General features: G+C 40.3%; 4 protein-coding genes across 4 annotated transcripts; 3 read left to right on the forward strand and 1 right to left on the reverse strand.

Annotated features, from left to right (window-relative positions):
* Positions 1-4,009: 4,009 nt before the first annotated feature.
* On the forward strand, positions 4,010-5,053 carry GCK72_004293 (uncharacterized protein; the record flags this gene model as incomplete). The annotated part of the gene is made up of 5 exons (XM_003093250.2): positions 4,010-4,098; positions 4,215-4,356; positions 4,406-4,476; positions 4,546-4,921; positions 4,979-5,053. 5 exons carry the CDS (start codon positions 4,010-4,012, stop codon positions 5,051-5,053), a joined length of 753 nt encoding a protein of 250 aa, XP_003093298.2.
* Positions 5,054-6,896: 1,843 nt separating this feature from the next.
* Positions 6,897-8,220, forward strand: GCK72_004294 (uncharacterized protein; the record flags this gene model as incomplete). The annotated part of the gene is made up of 5 exons (XM_053724588.1): positions 6,897-6,982; positions 7,308-7,449; positions 7,499-7,605; positions 7,679-8,057; positions 8,137-8,220. The coding sequence occupies 5 exons, from the start codon at positions 6,897-6,899 to the stop codon at positions 8,218-8,220; spliced, it is 798 nt and encodes a 265-aa protein (XP_053588782.1).
* A 1,895-nt stretch (positions 8,221-10,115) lies between these two features.
* On the forward strand, positions 10,116-13,671 carry GCK72_004295 (uncharacterized protein; the record flags this gene model as incomplete). Its single annotated transcript, XM_003093259.2, has 5 exons — positions 10,116-10,180; positions 10,935-11,082; positions 11,723-11,964; positions 12,016-12,343; positions 13,492-13,671. 5 exons carry the CDS (start codon positions 10,116-10,118, stop codon positions 13,669-13,671), a joined length of 963 nt encoding a protein of 320 aa, XP_003093307.2.
* Positions 13,672-15,070: 1,399 nt separating this feature from the next.
* On the reverse strand, positions 15,071-15,401 carry GCK72_004296 (uncharacterized protein; the record flags this gene model as incomplete). Its single annotated transcript, XM_003093262.2, has 2 exons — positions 15,071-15,199; positions 15,318-15,401. The coding sequence occupies 2 exons, from the start codon at positions 15,399-15,401 to the stop codon at positions 15,071-15,073; spliced, it is 213 nt and encodes a 70-aa protein (XP_003093310.2).
* Between the last annotated feature and the right edge of the window lie 5,111 nt (positions 15,402-20,512).

Raw genomic sequence — 20,512 nt, forward strand, 5'->3', positions numbered from 1 at the left:
TTGGAGAAGACACTTCTTCCCTGGGCTCAGAAGTACTTCAATAGATGTCACTGGGTGCTCCAACAAGACGGTGGACCAGCACACACAGCCAAGTTCTCGCAACAGTGGTACGAGACCCATTTGCCTGCATTCATCCCGGAGGACGAATGGCCACCGTCCTCCCCATACCTCAATCCTTTGGACTATTCCATCTGGGGTTTTACAAAACAAGGTCAACGCTAAATCCCACTAAAGTATCAAGGCGCTGAAGAATACCCTGGTCAAGGAATGGGGCCCTTTGTCGCCAAAGTACCTGCGTGCAACCATCGATGCCTATCCTAGACGTCTTCGTGCTGTCATCGAAAAGAGAGGTGGTCGGATGGAACAAGATTACCTGATAATTGTTGTTATGCTCATGAATAAACTTTTTGTTGATTCCCATGGTTTTCTGACTTTTACTTTTTTAGATATAGCACTTATAGCTTGTGCGGGTAATTCTGCCGCACCCTGTAATTCATCCTTACGGTGTCGTAAACGTGGACACAGTGGGCGTGTCACGCGCGCAAACGGGGTACGGTAACTTATGCGGTGAGACCCGACATCTGTCAGTGTACTACTATGCGCCTTTAAGAGTCAATAAAATAAGGTTTTTCGAAAATAGGGGAAAAAATTGAAAAATTGATGAAAAGTTGGGAAGGATATAAGGGTTTTCGACTATGCTGATTCTGAAAATCATAGTCATTATTGATGGGGACTGCTGAAATTTGTAGAATAATGAAGCAAACAATGAGGAGATAATACCATCACTGAAATGTCAAAGTTAGGCAGTGTGTGGGTCCCGTTGGAAATGAGCAATTTTAAAATTGTTTATGATTGTCACATGGGCTTAGTTGGTGTATAGATAAAGTCTTGCGTTACATTTTTGTAGTTGACAACATTTTTATACGGGTCCTCCCTCGAGGGATGCGGTGGCTCAAAGGTTAGCTTGTTGACTGTAGAGGTCAACTTTACTCTACCGTAACTCCCTAGGGACCGCCCGTACAAAAAAGTTGTCAACTACAAAAATGTAACTTAAGGCTTTATCTATAAGCCTATTGAACTATAGACATTTTTGGACATTAGCAACTTTATGAAACACGCTCAAAGTTTCTCATTGTCAACTGAAACTGTGGAGCAACCTCAGTTCTGTAGAGGTCCTGAGATTAACTGAGTTATTTTCGACTTCAAAAATATCAAAATTTCATTTGTTATTACTTTGTTTGTCTACGGGACGACAAGAAATCACCAACAAAAAAGTGTGATCGGCACTCACACCTTCCTGCCGAAGAGACGGATTCAGAAGATGTAAAGTGTGAACTGAATATCCGAGGAGTCACACTTAGAACAATACTTTGTTAAAAACAAAGGGTATTGTTCACTATTACCTTTGAAAAAAACTTCACACTTATAGCATCTCAGTGTTGGAAGACAGGGTGGCTACAAACTACAATCGAAGGATATTACGAAAGTTATCACTTTGGCTGTTTTCAGTGGAAAATGACCAACTTTGAGAGTGTGCCGTAGTAATTCTTATTGTCACACCATGAAAACTTTTAATGGATCGTACAAATCAAAGGTAGTGCTCCATTTTTGTAGTTGACAACTTTTCTGTACGAACACTCCCTAGCAAGTTAAATATCGACAAAGTAATTTCTCCCTCAAATCGAGCAATTTCCGTGCTAATTTGTGAGATTTTTGAGCTGTCGTCTTAAAATGACCATAACTCTCTAGGGACCGTCCGTACAAAAAAGTTGTCAACTACAAAAATAAAGTTCTACCCTTGATCTGTATGATCCATTAAAAGTTTTCTTGGTGTGACAATCAGAATTACTATGGCACACTCTCAAAGTTGGTCATTTTCCACTAAAACAGCCAAAGTTGATACCTTTTCGTCCGGTACTGTAGCATCTCAGTGTTGGAAGACATGGTGGCTACAAACTACAATCGAAGGGTACCGCGATTAGTATTTATAACAATTCTACAGCAGGAAATTGATCTTTTCCTTTCAATTTTTGGATACGCAACGCCGTTTCACAAATTGTACCCTATCATTTATGTCAGTATGAACCTTTTCAGGTTGTCCATCTCATTTTCACTATTTTCATAATTAGCATAAGATTGAACTGTCATTTCCGTCTTCCATGACATCTCTTCCTGTCATAATTCCCATCTTTCTAAGATTGTGACATGACTGACCTCCTCATAAGGTTCAGATGCTACAGGTGTGTTTTGTCAAAACGGTTTTAATTATGTGAAGAAAAAAGATCTTTGACAAATGATCAACATTTTGTAGTTGACAACCTGGACTTACCTAGTAAATCAAAGTTCTAAACATTTTTCAAAGTCAAACCAACAAAACATTGTAACACTTGTTGAAAAATCGCTCATTTTCAGCAAGTGTCACAATCTTCATAATCGGTACTGTAGTTCAAAAGCAGGAGCTTCAATATCGATGTATTTTCAAATTTTGCCTATCATCAATCTGACAAGTCCTTATTCTCTTATTTTGCACAGAACACGCCTGGAAGATTGTCTTATTCTTATCCCCCATAAACCTCCAAGCGCACTACTGTCTTATCATGTTTTCTCTCATCTCTTTCTATACGGTATCCCCTATTCTATTTACGCTATTTGGAGACTGTTGTGTACTCCACAGACACTAATTATCCAAACGTGTGACTTGTCGTCATCCGTCATCATCCTAACCATCTTTTCCCATACCTGTAGCGTCAGCCCCCCTTTACTCCGAGTCACACCTCTACTCCGAGTCACACATCCCTCTGTCTCGTGGAAGCGCGCGGCCTAGAATTGAGCTAGGTCATCTCATAAGCGCGGTCTCACCTCACTTTCTCATCAGATGACATCCATTCCTACTTGGTACATCTTCTAGGCCTTCTTTCTAACAACCCCGCCTCCTTATCCCATCCACTCCCAATCACAATGAATCGTCTGACGTTCTTCACTTTCCACTATTTTCCACCTTCCCCTTCTTTAGCTATAGTCACCTCCCTCACCTTCTTACCATTTCCTATGCATGCAGTCCTTAGAAAACCACCACTTCCGAATTTTATGCGTTTTGGAGCCTAGGATACCTGGCCGTCATATGTTTTTAACATTTGACCACTAACATCTTCCGGTCTCGTTTCACCAGACCCTTCCATAATTTTGCTGACCTCCTCACTTGCATCATCAGATGACGCCCATTTGAACCTTTTCACAACCCATTCCCATAAGCCCTTCTACTCCGAGTCACACCTCCACCTATCTCATGGAGACACAAGTGAGCTCGGCCGTCTCATGCTAGGTCTCACCTTACTATTTCATTCGATGACATTCATTTCTGATCCATTCGCCTTTAAGACAGTGTCACGGCCCCCCGTTTTCACTCTCTAGTCACGAGACACCACTTTTCATAATCCAATTTTCCCCATCCAAATTCTTACTTATGTTTAAACAACCTGCCTGTACCCTTTACACATTAGTCCTCTTACCTTCGAAAACCATCATTTTCACTTTAGTGTATAAATTTCCAAATTCTGTTATCCTAAATACCTTCCAGTATTCACTTTCCTAATCAGCTTCACATGATAGCCTTGAGTTCTGAAATTAAAAAAAACCGCTAAGTTTTCGTTCTCTCGGAGTTTCATTTGCTCATCTGATGACTTTGCATTCGCCTCTTGTACCGTATCCCGAACCCGTCTCATCAGTCGCCTCTATTTCGAGTCACATCTCTGCCCGAGCCTCCCATCTGTCTCATCGGAGACGCGCGGCATAGAATTGAGCTAGGTCATCTCATAAGCGCGGTCTCACTTCACTTTCTCATCAGATGACAACAATTTCCGCTCATTGATTTTTTGAACCTTTTCCATAACGGAGTCACACCTTCCCAGTCCAAACCATTTTTCTCTTCTCGTCTATTTTCGTTCCTCTCCTTAACAGCTTTCCCCTTATCTCCATTTTTCAGAAGAAACTTTCCCAACGCCGCCCAACAATGACCAGAATGATGACGAGAAGAGCTAACAAGGAGATCGAGGAGAAGAATCTCGGAAAGAATGGAAAACTCTGGAAGGTGTTCACTGTGTAAGTTAAGAAATTGGAAAATACAGTATTTTTTGAATAAAATCTAAAACTTCAAGCCACGCCCCTTTTTAGAGCTTCACTTCAATATCTTTTGGTTGAAAAACTTATTTTTTAAGGAATATTATCCCGGAGCTCATTTCCGAGCCCTGCCACGACGAGGACCGCGACGTAGCGGTCTGCAATCCGATGGACTGCATTCAGTCGGAGGACAACCTTAAGGTGCTGATGAAAGAGTGCCCAACTCTCGGGATTGAGATGGTAAACTATAATTGAGAATCTTCAGAAAATCAACAAATTTTCTTTTTAGGCTATCGAATATCTCTTGGAGAGCCCCCTGGCCGACGCAATCCAACGGGGAAGGAAATTCGTGCTTAAAATGTGAGTTTAGTGTCTGTCTGTCTGCTTGTTTGTCCGGATGTCTGTGTTGTACTCATGATTGTTTTTCAGGGAGTTGCTGAAAGCGGAGGAGGAGAAGCATGTTGGAGTCCCCAAGGTCGAGAACATCCCACCACCACCACCACAGCTCGAAAAGAAGAAGGAGGAGCCCAAAAAGGAGCAGAAGAAGGCGGAGCCTACAGGACGTGGGAAGGCTCAAATCAAGAAAATAGCCGCTGGAGTGACAAAGACAGGAGCTGAGAAGAAGAAGGTGGAGCCTAGGAAGACCCAGAAGAAGGCTCCTGCACATCAAAAGACTCAAATCAAGAAAGTCGTCATTGGAGTGTCCAAAAAAGAAGTTGGGAAGAAGTTTGGTCAAAATGTGAGGCTTGGAGACCTCGCTAGAGAGCTGATGGCATCAGCAGCAGGATGGAATCGTCAGCGGAAGGTAAGCTCCGCCCCTCTAGAATTTTGTGATCTACATCCCTAAACCCTCTTTTTTCAGGTGGCATTCAAGTGCCCTAAACGATTCTTGCAAGACGAGAACGCCCCGCCCACTGCTGAGCCAATGGAATATTAGGATGATAAATGTTGTAATTTTGTATTTGTTTTTGTTTGTTCCCCGATGATGAACAGTAAAAAGGTTTTTTTTTAAATCAAGGTGTTATATATTTTTATGTTTTCATAATCTACCGGTATTAACATCCGGGTATACTTATCTTTATTATTACTCTGAAAATTATTGATCTCATTGTCCTTATTTATGCTTATTCCGTCTCTTAGACCTTCTCACAGTCACACCAACCACCTGTCTTTCCATGACCCTGTCTCCCATTTCAATTTCCTAAAACCACTTTTCTTCGTTTCTTGTATTCCTCTTTTCTTGAAATCAGCTTTTCTCTAATAATCTCCCTCCTTTTATTATTTTCAGATTTTTCAGTTTTACTGAAACTTTTCACGGGCCGTGAACCAAATTTTGGAATATTTTTGTTTTTTTTTTCGCAAAAAGTATAGTTTGCGATTAATAATTTAAAATTCAATCAAAAAAAAATTCCGAAAAATCAACGGAAAACCTTCAAATGACTTCGCACTCGCCTCGTGTACCGTATCCCCAACCCGTTTCGTCAGTCCTTTTACTCAAAGTCTCACCTCTGTCCGAGCCTGCCATCTGTCTCATCGGAGACGGGCGGCCTAGAATTGAGCTAGGTCATCTCATATGCGCGGTCTCACCTTAGTTTCTCATCAGATAACATTAATTTATGCTCACTATCCCTTTTTCTAGTTACACTACTTCTCTCTGTCTTCCAATTTTTTACCGCACCGAACATCCATTATTTACTACTAATAGGTTATCTTCAATCAATTTCAACCTGTCCCTTATCCTCTAGTCTTCAGTCCCGGTTACCATTGAAACCCATCAGTTTAAATTTTGCGCGTTTGATCTCATTATCTATGCCACAAGTTTTCCATTTTCCCCTTAGTGTGAGAACCTCTAAATTCAGCTCTCCTTAATTCCTTCTACGATTCATTCTCCTAACCTGCTTTACCTGATAGCCTAAAGTTCTAGAATTTTTTCTTTTGAACATCACATGACATCTATTTTTGCTTAGTACGTCTTCTGGGCCAGTCTCACGACCCCACCTCCTCATCCCATCCACTCCGAGTCACACCTCCACTTGTCGTCATGGAAAGCGAGTTTTCCAGGTCTCTTCTCCCTTGTTTATACAATGTCAGTCATTTATGCTCAATGCGTCTCATGCATTGTTACACGGCACGTTCTTCACTTTCCAATATAATTTCCATACCATTACCCGACTCCGATCCCTTCTTTCAGTTTTCCCAAACAAAGCCTCCTTGAAAGATTTACGACGTTTTTACTTACCTTTCTATAGAAAACCTAACTTTTACAATGATCACTTCCCTCACCTCCTTTCTTTACCCAGTAGCCTACAGTCCCTAGAAAATCACCAGTCGCAAATTTTAGGGGCCTGAAAAAACTGTCATCACGTAATACCGTCACCATACTCTTTCCATCCTTTTCTTACGCATGGCATCCTCCTCATTTGCTTATCAGATGACACCTCATCCCGTCTTTTGAACCTTTTCACAACCCCCGTCCCATAAGCCCTTCTACTCCGAGTCACACCTCCACCTGTCTCATCGCAGACGCGCGGCCTAGATTGAGCTGGGCCACCTCATAAGCGCAGTCTAACACCACCCTTGCTCATCAGATGACAGCAATTTCTGCTCATAACGTCTGTTCCATAGCCCAGTCACACCTTCCCATCCCCTCCCTCCTATCTAAACTTCCCAGTCCGAACCATTTTTTTGTTCTTCTCGTCTACTATTGATTTTCTCCCAAACAGTTTTCCCCATACAATCTCTTTTCTTTTTTCAGAAAAGCTTCCTCAAATCGCCCAACAATGCCAATGATGACAAGAAGTAAGACGAAAGAGATCATTGAGAAGAACATTGGAAGGAAGGGGAAGCTGTGGGAGACATTCACTGTGTAAGTAGAATTGTAAAATTGACAGTTATCACTTTCAAACCACTTTTTCGGTCTTATTAGAAAGGCAGACCCCTTTTATCAAATACAGCATTTTTGGTAAAATTTAAAACTACAAGCCACGCCCCTTTTTAGAGCTTCACTTCACTTTTTTCGGGTGAAAACTCAGAACAGTCTTACAACTGCGCTCCACTGAAGTCACCTTGAAAAACTTGTTTTTTTCTCTGAGTCTCTCAATTTTGAACGCAACTTTATATCGTTACGGTGGAGCGCGGTTGTAAGAAGCCTGTCGTGCTAATAAATACATACAAAAGTTTCTTTTCTTAAGCGACGTCATCCCGGAGCTCCTCACTGATCCATGTGATGATGAGGATCGTGACGAGGCGATCTTCAACCCGACTGACTTCAATCAGTCGGAGAAGAACCTAATGGAGCTGATGAGAGTGTGCCCGGACCTGGGCATTGAGAGGGTAAATTTTAATTTCTTGCTTTTCGAAAAATCAATTAATTTCATTTTAGGCACTTGAATTCTTGGCGGCATCCCCGCTGGCCGAGGCGATCCGACGGGGAAAAGAATTCGTGGCGGTGAAGGACACTATGATCATAATTGATGATCGTATTAAAAAGTGAGTTCATTGTCTGTTTGTGTATCTGTTTGTCTGTCCAGTTGTCTGTGTACTCATAGTTGTTTTTTTCCAGTAAAAAGCTGAGAGAGGAGGAAGAACGATTTGTGGGTATTCCCAAGCTCGAAAGCTGCCCACCGCCACCACCAAAGGTCACCAAGAAGAAGGAGGAGCCCAAGAAGGCGGAGAAGAAGACTGTAGCTCCTCGGAAGACTACAGGACGTCAGAAGGCTGGGATCCCGAAGGTGGCCACTGGAGTGACGAAAAAAGGAGCTCAGAAGAAGAAGGCGGAGCCTAGGAAGACACAGAAGAAGGAACCTCGGCAGCCTCAAATTAAGAAAATCGGCACCGGACTCATCAAGAAAGGAGGCGAGCAGAAGAAAGTCGGGATTCGGCTTGGAGACCTCGCTAGATTGCTGATGGCATCAGCCGCACACTGGACACGTCAGCGTAAGGTAAGCTCCGCCCCCTTAGAATTTTCTGATCTACATAACCATTATCCATAACGTTTTCCCTAAAACCCTCTATTTTCAGGTGGCATTCAAGTGCCCTAAGCGCTTCTTGCAAGACGAGAATGCTCCGCCCACTCGCACTGCTGCTGAGCCAATGGAATATTAGGATAATAAGTGTTGTAATTTTGTATTTGTTTTTGTTTGTTCCCCGATGATGAACAATAAAAAGGTTTTTTTTAATCAAGGTGTTATATTTTTCATTTTTTCATAATCTACCGGTATTAACATCCGGGTATACTTATCTTTATTATTACTCTGAAAATCTATTGATCTCACTGTTCTCATTTATGTTTATTCCGTCTCTTGGACCTTCTCACAGTCACACCAACCACCTGTCTTTCCATCACCCTGTCTCCCAATCCCACTTCCCAAACCTAGTTTCCCAAAACCGCTTTTCTAGTATTTCCCTTTTCTTGAAAACATCTTTTCCCGTCACAACAATCTACCAGATGGTTCGGTTTTCCTAATCGACAGTCCCATATAGCCTTGAAATTCCGTTCGCGGCCTAGAATCCCCAAAAGTTCGGCCACCAAGTGTGTGTACTCTCCGCACCCCTTTATCCCAATCTAGTGCAGTCGTTAGACAGCCTTCTCGCCTCTCGTCTCTCTCCGTCCTCACCTCCCCTATCCCAAAACATTTTTTTCCCACCGTCCGTCATTGCTTTTTCAAATCTGACCTCTCTTACTACTAGAAAACAGAATATCTCTCTCTCTCTCAAATCGACCAATTTCAGTGCAAAACAGTGCGATTTTTGAGCTGTCCCCTCAAAATGATCATAACTCTCTAGAAAGTGTCTAAACAAAAAAGTCGTTCATTACAAAATTGGGGTTCTACTTTTGATTTTTGTTATCCTTTAAAAAGTTTTCTTGATGGGACAATCACTGATACCGTAACACAATCTTAAAATTGGACACTTTCAACTGAAAACGACCTGAGTTGCTAGAAAAGTTATGCTAATTTGAACTTCGCAATTTCTGCTCAAATTATCCAAAAATGGAATATTTAACGTGATATAACTTTGCAGCGTAAGATCTCCCGTACAGATCATCTTCCTCAAAGCCTTATCTCTCCCCATTTCAAGTTTTAGTTATCTATATTAATCGAAATGGTATGTAGTCCAACTTATAGCAAAAATAGACGTCATAATCTTCCTCCAATCACTGAGGTAGTCTAGAATCTAAAAATCTCAACAAGTACGCTCTAATGATAACGTTCAAAATTTGTACCACGCGCATCAGAAGTCTCGTCTCCTGCTGTTTTCGCCCTTGGGTGTCCTTCTTGATTAAAAACATTTTTTCCCGCCCGTCGCTTTTTTCAAATCTGACCTCACAAAAAGGGTCTACAGCTTTTTCCCTCAGGAAACTGAGTATATGACTGGAAAGCTGAAAACGTCCAGTTTTCAGAAAAATCTGATATCCTGATTCATTTGGTGGCCTAGAATCCCAAAATCCCAAAAAGTCCAGCCATCAACTTTTTCTGTTAACTTAGTTACCAAGAGCAAATTGCGCTCTAATGACAACATTCTGTTCTCCGCAAATGATCGTGGCCTAGAATCCCAAAATCACAGAAAGTTCAGCCATCACTCACTTTCCCCATTAGCACAACATTTTATGATACCCCGAGAGCAAGTGCGCTCCAATGATAATGTTTTCGTCTATAAAGTATCCCTCTTCCCATTTGTCATCATATCGAGTGACTGTCCTCTCCTCTCTTTCCAATTTGATCTACGCGGCCCGCGGCTCTTATTTCTTATTTCCTGTACGAGTCACACATACACTGTGTCATAAATCTCTGTGCCGACATATTTTATGACCCCCCCCCCCCTTCTCTCCAGCATTCTCTCGTTAACATACTGACCTTTCTCTCTCAATTATTATCGATTTTTTCATCTTCTCTCGTCGTCTATTTCTCTCATTTTCTCCCACAATTTCAGCTTATTCCAGATCTAATCTCTTCCGGTCTTCCCCCCGCTCAAAAAGTGCAATAATGGCCGCCAGAAATATGAACATTATGATGGAGGAGGAGCCGTACGTGAGACCTGTCAAAACGATGGCCGATAAAATTGCGTGAGTTTGGGGAGGCCACACCCACTTTTTTGATGAAAGCGAGTACATAACTCTCTACCTTCTTTTTGGAAAAGTTGCAGCATTTCTAGGTTTTTCTATTTCTCAAAAAGTGGGCGGAGTTTGACACCTTATTACCTAAAAACATTATAAATTTTGAGATTGCAAAAGTGGGCGTGACTTAATTTCGAAAAACTCATTCAGAAACTTTTCGGCCACACCCCGCCCCTTTTTTAAAACTCCGAGATTTTGAAAATTGAAAAAAAAGTGGCCGGAGCTTCCACTCGGACACGTCGCTTGCTAAAATTCTGAAATTCAAAGTGGGCGGAGCTTATGAGGATCCTGATATGTAGGTGGAAATTGTGAAGCTAGGAATTAATGTGATCTGACAAGCCTGAAGAAAAGTGGGCGTGTCTTCAAAATAGAAGCCACGCCCCTTTTCGTTTATTTTCGAGTAATTTCCAAAATTATATATTTTTTCTTTGGAAAGCCTCGCCCACTTACGCCACTTAGTAATTTTATGGGTATTTTTTTCAAAAAATGGGCGTGGCATAAAAGTGGGCGGAGTCTAGACACGTTTACTTTCGGAAACCTTCAGAATTGGGCTGAAAAAACTGACGCGGCCAAAAAGTGGGCGGGGCTCATTTATAGTTTTCGAATCTATGTATAAACTGACGCTACCACCGCTTATCTGTCTGAAAGTGGGCGGAGCTTATGAGGCTTCATAAATTACCTCAAAAATCCAATAATCTTGCAGCGAAATCCCGTACGAAGACGAGTTGCTGATCGGTCCGTGCTATGACAAGGAGCACGAGGAGCTCATCTTCGATCCGAGCAACGAAAATCAATCGGAGCAACATGTGAAGGAATTGATGGAGGCGTGTCCGAATCTGGATAGAGAGAAGGTGTGTAGCGTTTTTTCCTCACTTCAGGTTTATCAAGCTTGTCACGGGCCCCAAACTAGTTATGCATCAAGAAATTGGATTTTTTAAATGTAAAATCGTTGAAAAATTCAAAGTACGGGCCATAAAGAATGCGACACTTGCAGTTTATGGTTGAAAATGGTCAACTTCGTGAGTGTGACACGGCCTCCCTGATAGTCTGACAATACTGATTGTTTATGGACTATACAGCTCACAAATAGAGCTTCATTTTTGTAGTTGACAACTTTTTTGTACGGACACTCCCTAGAGAGTTATAGTCATTTTAAGGAGGCAGCTCAAAAATCGCACTATTTTGCACTGAAATTGGCAATTACTTCGACAATATGTAACTTGCTAGGGAGCGTCCGTACAAAAAAAATGGTCAACTACAAAAATGGAGCTCTATTTTTGATCTGTCCAACCCATATAAACTTGAGTTTATCGGACAATCAGGAAATACCGAAATACACAGTCAAAGTTGGTCATTTTCCACTGAAAACAGCCAAAATTGATACCTTTTTGTCCGGAACTGTACCTTTTGTCGGGCCGAGCAAAATCTAAGCCAGGCGGGACCGAAATTCAACAAATTTGAGACTTATTGATTGGTTTTATTTATTTTCAGGCCCTCCTATGGCTCAGCGAGTTCCCCATCGCCAAGGCGATCCGTCTAGCCAAGAAGCTCTGCTTCCCGGTCCTGATCCCGACGTATACGGTACCTGGGTTGAGTCAACTCTCCACACAAATGTCGCGAAGCGATCTGGCTCAAGTTTTGGCGGTCCGAGTGAAGCCTGGGATTGAAGCTGTCCTCCCTGGGCGCGTCTACGTGATCCCGGATGCGAAATTCCAGCAGGACATCGGGAAGAGGTTTGTCTGTCTGTTTGTCCAGATGTCTTTATTCAGTTTTCTTATTTTCAGCTTCATAATGGGCTTCGACGAGCGCCGTTATGTCAATGCTCCTGGTGCTCCCAGCCGGAGACCGGTGGCGGATTCTGAAGATGACGAGGAGGATGTTATTCCACCGACACCAAAAATGAAGAAGAAGAAGAATATTGTCAAGAAAAAGAGCACTGATAACAAGAAGAATAAGAATAAGAAGCAGGAGAAGAAGGAGAAGACGCCGTCAGTGGTGGTGGTGAAAAAAATTGAGAAGACGTCGGCTATGAAGATCGAGAAGGCTAAGGACTCTGCCACCACTAAAAAGATAAAAAAGACCAAGGAACCGAAGGCTGGCACCTCTGGAAAGGTTGGTTTGAAACAGACTGTTCTGAATCGACGAGCAGTTTTGAAACTTCTGAATCAAAACGTTCCGATATTGGGGATACTAAAACCGTCGATTTAAAAAGAGACTTGGTTCCAACATGATCAGTTTTGAAATTTAGGGAATCAGCCGGTTTTGAAACGGAAATGGTTCTAAAACGGGATTTTACGAGGTTGATTTGAACCTGATCTAGTTGTAAGCTCGTTTTACAAACACCACCCGTTTTAGAACCGTTTTCCATTTCCCATCTAGTCTTTTTTTCTCGTTTTTCCTTTTGAAACTGGTTCGGTTTTAGGGAAGACGGTTACAAAACAGGCGGTTCCATACCGGAATGGTTCTGAAACAGAAGATTCTGAACGTTTTCAATATCGGGTGGTTTGACGGTTCTGAAACGGGCCGGCTTTATAATCTATGGTTCTAAAACAGACTATTCTGAAATGTCGACTGTTATAGAACCGTACGCTTTATACCCGCTCAAGAACTGTCTGTTTCAAAGCCACTCGTCATTTCAGAACCATTTCCGTTTTAAAACTGGCCATGTTAAAACCGCCTTGTTCTGAAATGGACAGGTTTAGTATCTACAGTTTTGAAGTTACAGTACTGGCCATAAAGAATGCGACACTTGCAGTTTTTATTTGAAAATTGTCAATTTTGTGACTGTGACACGGCCTCCCTGATAGTCTCACAATATCTATTGTTTATTGAGTGTAAAGATCACAAATAGAACTTTATTTTAGTAGTGGATAACTTTTTTGTACGGGCACATTCTAAGATGTTACAGGCAATTATTGAAAATAGTTCAAAAACTTCCCTTTTTAGAACTGAAAATGGGCAACAATTGCGAGAAATTTCTTGTAACTTCTTAGGATATGCCCGTACAAAAAAGTTGTCAACCACAAAAATGAAGCTCTATTTGTGATCTATACACTCAATAAACAATCGATATTGTAAGACTATCAGGGACGCCGTGTCACACTCACAAAGTTGACCATTTTCAACTAAAAACTGCAAGTGCCGCATTCTTTATGGCCAGTACTGTATATATTTCAGACGTTTTCGACGTGTCCTGTTTCGAAACTACTCTGTTCTAGAACCGCCATCAGAACCACTCATTCGCATTCTCATTTTTACAGAAACCATCCACCTCCGCATCCTCGAAAACTGCCAAAACCAAAAAGAAGACTCCATCTGAAACCAAGAAGACCGCCACCGTCACTCCAAACAATCAGATGAAGAACGTGAAGCCAAAGAAGCAGACGGCGAGAAGAGTCTTGGCAAGGTGCCAGGAGACGTCTGAGCCAATGGAAGAGTAATTCTCTAATACATTCTAATTCTGGTTTAATTCATTCCCTTCCCCGGTAGTGTTTAAAGAAGCATACACATTTTTTAACGGAAAATTGAATGCATTCTCCTTTAAACATCACCGGTAACTATTACGATACTCTCTAATTTTTATGTTTTTGAAACCCGCGTTTTTTAATATTTGTATTTCCGATTGATTCTGTAATTTTTTCTCTTTTTTTAATTTGTCTTTCATATCTGTTCAACAATTAAATATCAGTAATATTAATGAATTCATTTTGCTATTTTAGATGTGCTGGTAGGTGGCCTAGGTCTCGGTGGCCTAGAATCCGACATCTATATGACCTGGGATTCTTGAAATGTCTAGTTTTAAAACATTCCAAAGCCGTTTAAAGTTGGTGACCTAGGATTGGGACATGGGTGGCCTGGAACTCCAAACTTCCAAGAACTTGGAAAGTTGGTGGCCTAGTATCCGACTTGGGTGACCTAGATCCCCAAGGCGGTGGCCTAGAATCCGACACTACTGTATTTTCATGACATAAGTTTCTGAAATTATAGCGGCCTAGAATCCCAAAACCGATGGCCTAGAATTCCAAATTACAGTACCGGACAAAAAGATATCAAGTTTTGGTTTTTCGACCGTAACTTGTTTCAAATTGGTCGGATTGACTTGAAACTTTGGGAAAACATTTATTGTAGAGTTATTGTTATATTTAGTTAACATTCTGGGTGAAAAATCATTTTTTACAAGTTTTTTGTAAAATTTTCGAAAATCGTGAAAAATCAAAAATTGGATATTTTTATTTCGATGACCGGTGTATCAAAAATAGAGCGTATATTTAGTGTTTATCCCCCTAGGTTTCCAAGTATTGGTGGCCTAGAATCCCAAACTCTTTCTTCGTTTTTTTCCATCAAATAATTTATTATTGCTGATGCAAAATATAATGGGGAAACTCATTGAAAATGATCAAAAATTTATGGAAGTGAGACGGGTGTAGGAGTAGTAGTGGTAGTACAGAAAAAAATAGACATAAGAAAAAAATTAGTAATGAGGTGATGAGAAAAAAGAGGAGGCGGGGAGATTTTTAATGGGCGGGAAAATGATTTTGGCGGGGGAAGAGAGGGAAGGAGGTTGATGGCCTAGGTTTCCAAATGGTGGCCTATAATCCGACATCCATGGCCTAGGTTCCCAAATGGTCATCTTAGACCTGTGGCCTAGGTTCCCAAATCCATGGCCTAACTTTTTCCCAGCCACAACCAACCTCTTTCATTCCAGGTCCCACACCAAAAATCAAAGCGAAAAAACCAGTGGATTACCAACTAAACCCGTACACACATATATGGGGGAAATGTGACACCTAATTTTGAGCTAAGAGGTCATAAATAAGCGAAAAATTGTTACACCAGGGATTACTGTAACCGGTACTCATACGGGTGACGTCGTATCAGGGGTCGGAAATCGAACAGTCCGTTTCGGATGAATCGGTCGTACTTTTCCGTGGAAGGCGGCTTGTTGTTCACGTACTTGAATATTCGGTTCTGGAAAAAAAAGGTCAAAAGTTTTAAAGTTTTGAATGAATCGCGCTCTATTGGCAATGCTACAGCTCAGCAAACACGCTCTACTGATAATTGCAAATGCGCTCCATTGAGAACTCACCTCAACACTGGGAAGCGCGGCAATCGACGGATCGTTGTGATAGGTGTCTGATGTGGCGAGTCGAAGGAATTGACTCAGTTGCATCGAGAATGCTGAAAATAGTGGAAATTTTTTACAAATTTCTACATTTATATGTTTATCCCCTTCAAACAAATATCGGGACCGATATTTTTGGATTGTTGTGGTTTCTAGGTCATCCTATCATTTTCTATGCCGAAATTCAGCAGGTATTGGTTTTCTAGGCCACCCGAGATTTCTAGGCCATGCGAGTTTTTAATTTTTGAGACCAGAAAGTTTTATGCGAAGTTTGATTTATGGTTTTCGTGCCGTTAGAGTTTTCTAGGCTACGGTATTGTTTTCTAGGCCATGAGGAGTTTTCTAGGCCATAAGAGATTTTTAGGCCACGTGGGCCTCCATAATGTTTTCTAGGCCACAAACAGAGTTTTTTGACTTTTCGGTTTTCAAGACCCAAAAAAAACGGTCATACCCTGGATTTCTAGGCCAATTTTCCGATTTTTGGGTTTCTAGGCCACGGTCTAGTATTTAAGGAGTTTGTCAAAATACAGTCGTTTTTTGGTTTCCTAGGCCACTTTTTCTCATGTTCTTCAAATGGCCTAGCTTTTTCTAGTCCTCATTAAAAAAAACGAACCTTGTGTAAAAATGTAGAAAAGGAAGAGTAGTACTCGTTGCAACCGCATTTTCGAGTGAGTGCTGCAGACAGAAATTTTCGGAATTCCTGCAACAAAAAAATTTCCTGCTTAAAAACGAGAAGAACATGGTTCAATTATTTGATGACCTCACAAGCCACGCCCCTTTTCTGGAAGAAGTGACGAGGGGGGGGTCTTGATTGAATCATCAGGTTAGAGGGGGGCGGAAAGAATTTGGAAGAAGAAAAAGAAGAAAAAGGAGAAATGGGTGCAAGAACAAAATGAGAATAGGATTTTCGAAATTTGTGGGAATTGAAGGAATTTTGCAGTCTAGAGGGTGGGAAAATGTGTGTAAAGTGTACTATGGTCTGGGGAAACCAGACTTGTCAAAAATCGGGCCGGCCCTGATTCAAAAATGGGTACTCATTTTTTTGACAAACTTTTTCGAAAATCCACATACCTGTTTACCTTCTGATAATTTTTTTAATTTTCAGTCGAAAATTAAACTTTTTCAAAAAAAATTTCAAAATGGCCCGTAACAAGTTTAGGAGAAACGGATTTTTGTTGTTAAATTTTTTTAAAAAATTTTTAGACAAAGCGTGCTCTATTGGCAATTGTGATTAGAGCGTGATTGCCGAGCTCTATCGATTATTTATCAGTAGAGCGCCTTTACTTCTCTACAACTCTGCAAACGCGCCCCACTGATCGAACTGCAAGTGCGCTCTAATGATAATTTGCTTTTAGTGCGCAAAGGAGCTTTGCAACTACGCTCTAATGAGACTAATCGTGATTTCGAAAAGATAATTGACATTTTTTTCAATTTTTTTAAATCAAAAACGTGAACATTATTGATCATTTTTCTGAGTTTATGAAAATTTGACTTTTTCGCGAAAAAATTTAAAGAAATTTCAAAAAGTTCGAACATTTTTGAGTTTTGAATTTTGGTGCCAAGTACCCTGGCCGGGTATGAATTCTTGAACTATTTTCCCTACAATTTATTTTCTGAAATTTTCCTTTTTTTCTCAAGTATTTTCCTCAAAAAGCTTTGATACCTACTTAAGAAGTTTTATGTTCGAAAAAAATTTCGAAAATTTTTTTCAAAGTCCGACCCGTTGCAAGTCTGGTTTCTTAGTCCATGTCAAATTTTTCATGTGAAAAATGTGGATTCTCAAGAAGTGAGTAGTTGACATTCCCGGAGGCCTAACTGTAGTGGCCTAGCATTTTCTAGGTCATGAAAACTTAACTTTTGAAAATTATAAATTTGACTGAAATTCTGATGTTAAAAAGGAAAAAAATAAAGTAATAATTGCCCAGAAAACCTCATTTCTCAAAAACTCGGCCACAGTATACCGAGACCATCAGAAAGCTGAAATCATGAGGATTCTGAATCTGTATTTAAATTGAATATATGACTAAAATGAGCTGAGATACACGGATTTAAAGTAAAATCCAAAGTCGAATCTTAAGATAACTGTCAAATTTAGCTCAAATGACTTCCAACGTCAGAAGTTTGAGGACCCGCCCTTGCGAGCTTTGTAACATTTCAGAATACCAGGTTACAAGCTTGTAATTTATGAAAATTGGTCTTAAAACGTCTTAGAAACTGTTCAAAATGCTTAAAAACTTTGAAAAACGCTTCAAAGCACGTAATAATGGCCTAGAAAACCTCATTTTTCAAAAACTCGGCCACAGAATATTTACACCGTTAAAAAGTTTGAGTCACGAGGATTCCGAATCTGCAGTTAAAATTAATATACGGTCAAAATGGACCAAGTTATAAGACTCTAAGGAACACCTCAAATCGCCCAAAATACGTAACAAGTAATAATGGCCTAGAAAACCTCATTTCTCAAAAACTCGGCCACCGTATACCGAGACCTTTAGAAAGCTGAAATCATGAGGATTCTGAATCTGTATTTCAATTGAATCTACGACAACAATGACCTGAGATACACGGTTTTAAATTTAAAAGTAAAATCCAAAAATCACGAAAAACTTTTGTTTCCTCATATTACGTGTATTCCATTCTTCCGTCAGAACACTTTTTGTAGTCGGATCTCAAGACCACAATCTGTTCTCCTCCCACCTTCTTCTGGCAACCTCCCGAATGGAATTACGTCAGTGTGAGTGAGACTAGATAATATTTTTTAAAGAAAGTTATTACAGGTGAAATGTGAAGAAATGGGGGAACACAGATAACAAAGGGAACAATAAAAGTAACAGAAATGTCCCTCAGCAAGGAAAATTTTCAAATGAATGAGTTACAGGTGGAAATCGAGGAAACTTCTGGCCAATCATATACGTATCATGTACCGACACGACATAATGTCGTAGTTTTCTGTCAAAAAGAAACAGAAAGAAGGAAGAAAAATTTAAAGATCGGGGAGTCGATTTGAATAATTGAGTGAGGGTGACTGGCATTTCATTTCGGGGACAAAATGTCAGGCGCGGCTCATTAATGGAAATTGGTGTAACAAGAATTGGAGACATTCAAGGCAGTGGCCTAGGGAAAAGTTAGGTCATCCAGAATCTTAGGGATGTATGGTCTATGTAGAGAGTTGAGACCCCAGGTGAGCGGAATGCAACCTACAGTACCGGGCAAAAAGCTATCAATTTTTGCCTTTTTCGTTTGAAAACGCCTAACTTTGAGATTGTGTCATGGTAATACTTATTGTCCCATCAAGTAGATTTTAAATGGATCATACAGATCAAAAGTAGAACTCCATTTTTGTAGTTGATAACTTTTTTGTACGGACACTCCCTAGAGAGTTATGGTCATTTTAAGGGGACAGCTCAAAAATCGCACTATTTTACACTGAAATGGGTCTATTTGAGGGAAAAATCACTTTGACGATCTGGGGAGTGTCGGCACAAAAAAGTTGTCAACTACAAAAATGGAGTTCTACTTTTGATCTACAAGATCCACTAAAATCTACTTGATGGAACAATAAGTGTTACCATGACACAATCTCAAAGTTGGACCTTTTCAACTGAAAAAGTCAAAACTTAATATAATTTTGAGCGGTACTGTATCTGGTATTGAATTGTAGAATTTCAAAACTCTAAAAATTCTAGACCGGGCAAAGTGAAACCATGAAAACTAAGACCATATCCTAACGTTTTAGTGGCCTAACTTCTTAGCAGACTTGCAAAAACTGTGATTTTTTAAAAACTTTTTTAGAAGCATTTTTCTCTCAAGTGAACTTTTCTAAAACCTTTGGAACTACAAAAAATTAATCTTGAAAAGTTTTTTCCAAAAAATTTTTTTAAAAACTTTTTTTCAGTAATAAAAACTTCTGGACCGCGAGGATTTTTTCGGCACAGTCTTGAAAATGTGGAATTTCAGTCAATTTTTCAAATTGCGATAATTGGAGGGTGCAAATAAAATGTCTAATCTCGGGCTCCGGGTTTCTAACAGTCTAGTGGCCTAACTTTCGAATGGCCTAACTCTCGGTGGCCTAACTTTTTTTCTAGACAGAAAGTTTCTGTAATTTCTTGTTTTTGATCTTCAATCTTCAAACAAGAAAAGTTTCTACAACGTGTGGGAGTATTTTGAACAGGTGGAAAAAAAATTATATGATTTTTGACATTTGTCGGAATTCATTCTCCTCATAAGCTTCTTACAAACGACCAATATTGAAACCAAGAAAAAAAAATTGTGGTGGGAATTTCGGTGGCTTATAAACTTTTCTAGGCCACAAAGTTTAGGTGGCCTAGGTTTACCTAGGCCACCCTCGACCATCTGGACCAAAAACAGTGAACACCACTCACAAGCCAGACTACTTTCTCACGGTCTTCTATTTTTGACTACACATCTCACGTCACAGTACCCCCAGATCAAAAAATTTTCCGAAACTCTCAAAAATAGATCTCAAAATAGATAGATCGCACATTTTTCCCCAATCTATTTACGTACGTATGTAGCGTTTCGTATTTTCATTTTGTGCAACAAAAAAAATCCCATAATTATAGGGGAGTTCATGGGAAAATACGGAGCTCCTGGATTCTGGAGAGTTCTAGAAAATTCTTGAGATAAGAGGGGGAGGGACTGGAAAAAAATAAATGAGTTTAGATACATGTGAAAGTTTGGAAGAATTTTGAAGTCAATTTTGAATTCGCGTCACGATAATTGAGTTTTGGGACAAAAGGGGGGGGGGGGGGAGGGGGGTTGAAGTACTAACGGTGGTCTTGAGGGGGGTGAGTCAGTTCAAAATTTTTTTTTAAATAAGAAATTTTTGACTACGGTGCTCCAAAATCACACTAAGCTTAACCATAGGACAAGTTTGACGGGTCATAACTCGGCCCACGGATGGATTTAGCATAAATTTTTTCAGATTCGGAATCTAAAAGTTCGAAAGTGAATACACCGGGGGCCAAGTTTTTTGAGTTTCTTGTTGGAAAAAAGATTCGTTGAAAGACGTCATGTTCCAGCGTCCAGATAGTATTTACTAGGGGAAGTTCGCCCCAAGTGTCAATATGGGCGTGACTTATATCATTGGAAAGCTGAGAAAACGGTGATTCAAAATATATACAGTACTGGCCATAAAT

Source organism: Caenorhabditis remanei, chromosome II (genome assembly GCF_010183535.1).
Source record: "Caenorhabditis remanei strain PX506 chromosome II, whole genome shotgun sequence".
Classification (NCBI taxonomy): Eukaryota; Metazoa; Nematoda; class Chromadorea; order Rhabditida; family Rhabditidae; genus Caenorhabditis; species Caenorhabditis remanei.